The following is a 7,381-nucleotide window of genomic DNA, read 5'->3' as shown; positions in this document are numbered from 1 at the left end:
TGGTAATATATATTTTTTTTTCAGAAGTAATTAAAGCAATCGCCATTGTTGTGGTGTTAGAGTCATACTAAAGTACATGACTCCATCCATCAGGGTTAAAATATTGAGCAATTTTAAGGTACTTAAGAAGATATCATGAGGTATCAAAATTTTAGTGTAAAATTTGGTATCTCGTACTACCTAAGGTACCAAGAGATACTAAAATTTACATAAAAAAGTGATATCTCCTGATACCTTTTCAAGAACTATAAAACTGCTCTAAAATATTAGCGGTGAGGACGAACGTTATATTTCCTTTGTAAGAAATACTTAATCCACTCAATTTCAATAGCAAAATGATTTTAATTGAAGGCGATATTTCTAGTCAACGACAGACTATTGATCTACATGTGGATGAACAAGCTAGTGATGCAGACCCGTAGAATTTTCTGCACACAATCTCTTACCGGTTGGTAGCAGCAGTGCTTCTTCTGAACTTTTAGTTATATGATAGATGTCTGCTTGTTCAAATCCGACGCCTGCAAGTTGTCAAAAAGGATATCGATAAACCACTGCAGGTTTGTACGGCTACTTGCCTCAGTCTCAGCTTATTAGAAGCTTAAGATGATTTCAAATGTTAAGAGTGTTATCTTTATTTTATTGGTTTTAATTAGGAGCCTTTTATCCTGGTCTCTTTTCATGATTGCTACAAGACAATGGAAAAGGCTATATATACCAGAAATTATTCCTAAGAATCAAAATTCAACTCTATCTTATGAACCTGAGCAATCATGCAAGCTTTTCCAGCATCATCTTTTCGCTTATTATGCTTTTAAACTAAAATATAATTTTTAGGCTTAAATTTAGAATTGATTTTAAGTTTTTTTTTATTATAGTTTATTTTTGGTCTTGGCTTTTACATCATTAAGAACATGTATATAAAAATTTAATTTAAAAATTATTTTTTATTTATAAATATGTCGCTAAAAAGCCAAACAATCTCCCCCTTCATCTCCACCAATTAAAAAAAAACTTCAATGGAATTGAGACCTGTGTTCTGGTCTCCCTGAAATATGTTATGTGTTTTGTCATTTCAGTGTACCAAACATGGATGTCATGCACAAAGCATGAGAAAAAAATTGTGCAATAATTCCTTTACAGCTAACATGGGGACCAATTAGGTGCAACAGTACATAGAAGCTTCCTGTGTGTTAGGTGCATGGGCTGCATCAACAGTATAATTGGCCCTTGTCCCTGTGTGCTTGGGGTGACAAAGAGAGAGGTATGGTTTTGAATGGCTACAATATGCATATGATGAGCAACAGTTTATAATTCTGGCCAATTATTTGTTGTTTGGATGCAAGTTTGGTATTTGGTCTTATGTGCATTGTTGCATGCATGTGTGGAAGATAGCTGCAGTGTACTGTTGTGGATGAAGGATATGGAGGAGAGCTCACTCATTCCAAGAAGGGTGAAATGCTGATGCCTTCTTAGTTTACATCTTGATATGTATCAATTTATTGTTCTGTTAACTCACATATTATGGTATCTAGGAAATTTCTAGAACTACAAAAATCAATTTTATGGGAAATACTGGGCCATTGTTGGAACTAATTGTGAAAAGTCTGCTACTTGAAATATTGGTGAAGTGACGAGGAGGACATATACACGACACTTGTATTCCTCAAGCTGTGATACAAGGTTCCATCTTTAGAGCTCTTGCACGGCCACTGAATTTATATATGAGCCCGTTGTTAAGTAATTTTTTTATTTTAAAATACAATACTACTTAATGATTTAATTATTATTATTAAGAAACATGAAAATGACTAGGAAGCACTTGTAGTGAAAATAGGAGGATGACAAGCCTGACAAAGGCATTCAAGTCAAGATGGAGACTTAAGTTATCTCAAGTTTAGGTCCACCTCGAGATCCAAGAGCAGTTCACACTAAATCGGTCACTCAAGGCCCATACGAATTATGCTGTTGATATTTTATATATGTACGGAAGTTGGAAAGCTAACAAGATCTCGTTTGAAATGGATATGGTCTTATGTAAAAATTATTTCTGTGTAAATGGATCTTATTGAAACATAAGGGCGTCTAGAATTTATGGAAGTACCATGTCACCGCCTTTTAGAATGTGGGAATTTTATCGTGTTGGAGTTCAATAGGGACACGTCGAGGGGTCATTGGCCGACTCTATGTCCTTTATATTCAGTGGCTGTCAGTTTTGTCATTAGATTGGTTTGTGAAATCCCAAATTCGTGAGCTTAATCATTCATCTGTAAATTCATATTATGTTTTTCTTATTCTTGTGAATTTATTTGATTGTTTGCAGGAGAAAAATCTCTGTGATGAGGTTGACTATGTGAAAGCATGGTGGAATCGATTTTGTGAGAATGTGGTCAGTAACAAGTAGACGTATGAGTGTAGCAGCTACGAGGTGATGATCAACCAATCGAACACCTCAAAACGTGAATGTCTTCACGTTCTCAAATCAAACCTATTGGATGATTGGACACCTAATATTGCATCAACTTACGACTGGTGCCTCGCTATTGATGGGTACATCTTTCAACACTAAAAGAATAAATAACCACACATGCGAGCACCTATATTAAATCTAATATTTGAATCCAGATGACTGGTTCTGAAAAAAAAAAAACTAACAAATTGAAGAGCTAAACCCATGTCAAAAATCTAGAAAATATCACATACCCTCAAGGACCGTGAAAATCACACGTACAATTATAGGTCCTAGCTAGCTACGTGACTTTCTTTGGACGGCACCACTACTACAGAAGACTGATGATTTTGTCTTTAAAAAACAAAACCAATTGAAAGCACATTATTGCACACCAATAAGAGCAACTATAATAAATGCTGCGAGCTGATTATAAGCCTATATAAAGAAAAGATAAAATAAAAAAAGAATAGACAGTCCTGCTAGAGTTAGCTATACACATCGTTAGAGGAATTAAATATATATAAGTGAGCAAAATAAGTATTAAATATACAAGTGTGAGAAAGCGACAACAGAAAAATATTAGAGATAATCTTATAACTAACTTATTATAAATATTAGCTCTAATATATATTTGTAGCTTCTCTTTTTAAACTTGCTCTAAACATATATTTGTATTTCTGCAGAGCAATTTTACGGTCTTTAAGAAAGTATCGGGAGGTACCACTTTTTACTATATAAAATTTAGTACTTTCTAATACCTAAGGTATCAAATTTTACACTAAATTTTTGGTACCTCTTGTACCTACTAGTAGCGTAAAATTACTCCTTTCTGCATTATTGGTTGCCCCTTTTTCTTTTTTTTTGGCCGGTTCAACCTAGACCTGTGATTTGACCATAGCAAACACTTCAGGCCCAGGTTTAAGAAACAACACTGAGGCCTTGCATGGCCCAATCATGTTAACCAAGGCCCGGCCCAACATAACAGTGGGCCTCAACTAAGAAGCATGGGCTCCATAGCTTAGTTGCTGTTTTAGTACGGCCCAAACATTGGTCTTTCCCTACCACAGGCTATAATTGGGCAGTGCAATTTCCTATCTTAATTAATTCCCCAATTAATTAATTAATTAATCAAGCAAATTAATTGGGTAGGGAACTAGAGACGTACAATTTTTTTTCCTGTCCCTTTTACGTTTACCATTCCAACCAGTTAATTAATTCTCTCCATCTCCCCGGCCGGCCGCGCGCAATGGCCGGCCGCCGGTCGTCGCCGCCACGGCGGACGATGTCGATGGGCGCCGGCTCCCTCGCCCGCCGCTCGGTCGCCGCCGCCGGCGACGGCTCCGTGCTCCCCGGCCTCTCCCGGTCCATGTACGTATGTGCATGCATGCAACGGGGTTTTTTTTTCTTCTTTTTTTTTATGGCGGGAAGTCGATCGCCGTGCAGGACGATGGGCGGCGGCGGCGAGCGCACGGTGAGGCGGCTGCGGCTGTCGCGGGCGCTGACGGTGCCGGAGAGCACCACCGTGCTGGAGGCGTGCCGGCGGATGGCGGCGCGCAGGGCGGACGCGGCGCTGCTCACCGACTCCAACGCGCTCCTCTGCGGCATCCTCACCGACAAGGACATCGCCGGGAGGGTGGTCGCCCGGGAGCTGCGGATCGACGAGACGCCGGCGTGGAAGGTGATGACGAGGCACCCGGTGTTCGTCCTCTCCGACACGCTCGCCGTCGAGGCGCTGCACAAGATGGTGCAGGGCAAGTTCCGGCACCTCCCCGTGGTGGAGAACGGCGAGGTCATCGCCATGCTCGACATCGCCAAGTGCCTCTACGACGCCATCTCCAGGATGGAGAGGGCGTCCGAGAAGGGCAAGGTCGCCATCGCCAGCGCCGTCGACGCCGCCGGCGGCACCGGCAACGACCCGACCGCGACCTCCATGATCGAAGCTTTCAAGGAGCAGATGCTCAGGCCATCGCTATCGACCATTGCCACTGCAGAATCAACGTACGTAGCGTCGCCATCAACCATGGCCATCATCTTCTTGGACATTGACACATGCAATGCTGCTTCATTTTTTTTTGTCCCCTAATGTGCTCACCGATGTGCGGAACCATGGCCATGGATGATCGGCTGACAGGGCCGTCATCGTGTCGCCGGGCGATTCGGTGCTGACGGCGGCGCAGAAGATGCTGGAGGTGCATGCGAGCTCGGCCGTCGTCGCCGCCGGGAACAAGGCTCAGGGCATCCTCACGTACGACACTGGATCGATCGATCGGATCATCAATATTATTCCAGCTTGTTTCTGCAACTTCAACTCTGAACTTTTGTGTGTGCAATGTGCAGTTCGAGGGACATCTTGATGCGGATGATCGCCAAGAATCTCCCAGCGGACTCGACTCCGGTTGAGAAGGTAGGAAACCAACCATAGATGATAACGGAAATTTTACGGTACTTGAAAAAGCATATGAAGATATTAAATTTTTGATATAAAATCTTTGTACCTTCAGTAACTAGAGTATCCAAAGTATGGAAGTTTTATACCGAAAAATATGGTAGCTCAAAATACTTTCTAAAGGATGGTAAAATTACTCAGATGATTTATTAAATCCTCTACGTTTAGTATCCTTAAATTCAACTTTCCAAGCACAGTAAAACATCGCAAAATATATATGGTTGTGTTCTTTTGATCGATGAAAGATCAAATATGAACAATTATTTAATTTTTGGTAGTTATTTAATAATATAAATGATGAAATTACCTACTATAAAATTAAAAATCTACTCCACAAAGTCAAGATGATGAACTTCTATATAAAAAAAACATTTTAAAATATACATTGTTTAGTCGTTTGGAAACGTGATGTAAAAAATCGAGGTATAATGTAGTCCAAAATAACGCAGCCATAGATGTGAGAATGTGATGTGGATGGAGATAGTATGATTTAATTACCAGGTGATGACTCTGGATCCTGAATGCGCGACGCTGGACATGCCCATACTCGACGCTCTCCGGACCATGCAGGAGAGGAAGTTCTTGCATCTCCCTGTCATGGACAGAGGTATGTAAATGTACCTAGTACACGAAATTTATTTGATAATGATGTGGCAATCTGGCAACTAATCTTGGGGTTTCGCCATCGGTTTTGCTACAGATGGATCCATTGTTTCCATCCTGGACGTGATCGACATCACACATGCGGCATTTTCCATTGTAAGCTCTCAATCAGCCGTACATACTATAGATTCAGGTTTTGTAATTTGTTTTTTTTTTTTGTAATTTCTTCATATGTGTATGTACTGAATGCAAATGAGTGGGTACATATATAGGTTGAGGGCACCGGTGATGGGGCCGCGAACGATGATGTGGCAATCTCCATGGTCCAGAGGTTTTGGGACTCTGCAATGGCATTGGGACCCCTGGACGACGAAACTGAATCACAATCCCAGATGAGGTTGTTGTCGTCCTAGATTCCCGTTCGACAAACTGTACAATAGCCCCTTCTTTAGTGCATAAACCTTCTGCATTCTCCACCTTCTCTATTGGCTAGCGAGGCGTCGAGGTCGCAGATGATGTCCATGTCCGACATCCACCACGAGGCGGCCGGTGGCAACCAATCGTTCTCATTCAAGCTGCAGGACAAGCGAGGACGGATGCACCGGTTCAGCTGCGGTATACCAACACTAACACTACTAAACCGTGCCGGTTTTTGTACAGTATTTTCAGTAATGTTGCACTGTAGCTCATCCAACAACGGCAACCGCCCTGTTCCTGCAGAGGTGCAGAGCCTGACGCCGCTCATCACCTGCATCCTCCAGAGGCTCGGCCCCGACCTCGACCGCGACCGATTGCCCCAGATTCTTGTAAGAAATAATGCCACTAATCGCACATACAATCAAGCTTAGAGCCAAAAAAAAAAAAAGAGAAAGAACAGTGATACACATCGCCCAAGTTAAAGATATATGCAAAGCATTGCTGCAGCCTGATTGCTGTTGACTGCTACGGCGTGCATCCGTTCGCAGTACGAAGACGAAGACCGGGACAAGGTGGTGCTGGCGTCGGACGACGACCTCACGGCGGCGGTGGACCACGCGAGGCTGGCCGGCTGGAAGGCACGCACGATTCGCCATCGCCGGCGCCTCGCCGGCGATGGCGCTGATCTCGGAATGCTCTGCCTGACCGCGATTTGATTCCTGCAAACTGTGCTTGTCATTCTTGCAGGGCCTGAAGCTGTTCCTGGACTACTCCGGCAGCAGCAGCGGCGGACGTCGGAGAACCGTGGTTGCTTCCGGCCGAAGCGGCGGCGGTGGTGGAGGAGAAGGAGGCAGCACGGTGATGGAGCTGTCGAGCCGGGACGCGTGGGCGGCGGCGTACAGCGGGGTGGCCGCCGGCGCCGCCCTGGTCACCGGCCTCGGTGTGATAGCCTACCTGAGGAGAGCTGGTTAGCTTGAAGAATTTGCAAGGCGATAGCCGATACCTTGGGCCGGGCTGGGCTGTGTAAAATCTGCATGGTCATGAAGCCCAAGATATATGATCCATATAGCCTTAGATGGGCCTAGGCTAGGCCCATTAGAGAGGGATGAAAGTGAAACCATATTTGTGTACAGATGAAAGTTCGTTTTTATTGTGATTTAGTGGAGCAAAAAGTCGTTTATACATACACATACTGAGGAGATTATGGAACAGTGAATTTGGTCTAGCTATGTAATTAACCTTTTATTTGTGCATGAACAAGGAACCTTATTCCTTGCTAGGTATTTGTTCAAACATAGATTGGAGTTTAATCTCAGTATATGCTGAGCTGATCCAATCCAACGTGCGTATATGTTGATAGGGGTGAACGTACGCACGTAACGAGCGCGTGTTTCCTGTGGAGACGGAGCTAGAAAATTAGTTCAGTAGAGTCACCAGGGTCAGAATATATTAATCTTACTAAATTT

At 43.2% G+C, this 7,381-nt stretch overlaps 1 protein-coding gene across 1 annotated transcript; it reads left to right on the top strand.

The window, feature by feature from the left end:
• The first annotated feature begins 3,695 nt into the window (after positions 1-3,695).
• LOC102719436 (CBS domain-containing protein CBSCBSPB1-like) lies at positions 3,696-7,200 on the top strand. The gene is made up of 11 exons (XM_040528952.1): positions 3,696-3,817; positions 3,893-4,447; positions 4,581-4,694; positions 4,787-4,853; positions 5,397-5,502; positions 5,596-5,654; positions 5,771-5,895; positions 5,992-6,113; positions 6,219-6,304; positions 6,464-6,553; positions 6,663-7,200. The coding sequence occupies exons 1-11, from the start codon at positions 3,696-3,698 to the stop codon at positions 6,885-6,887; spliced, it is 1,671 nt and encodes a 556-aa protein (XP_040384886.1). The 3' UTR covers positions 6,888-7,200.
• The last annotated feature ends 181 nt before the right edge of the window (positions 7,201-7,381 follow it).

This window comes from Oryza brachyantha, chromosome 11, assembly GCF_000231095.2.
Source record: "Oryza brachyantha chromosome 11, ObraRS2, whole genome shotgun sequence".
NCBI lineage: Eukaryota > Viridiplantae > Streptophyta > Magnoliopsida > Poales > Poaceae > Oryza > Oryza brachyantha.
Note: the sequence above shows the minus strand (reverse complement) of the source record. Positions and strands in the feature narration are given on the sequence as shown.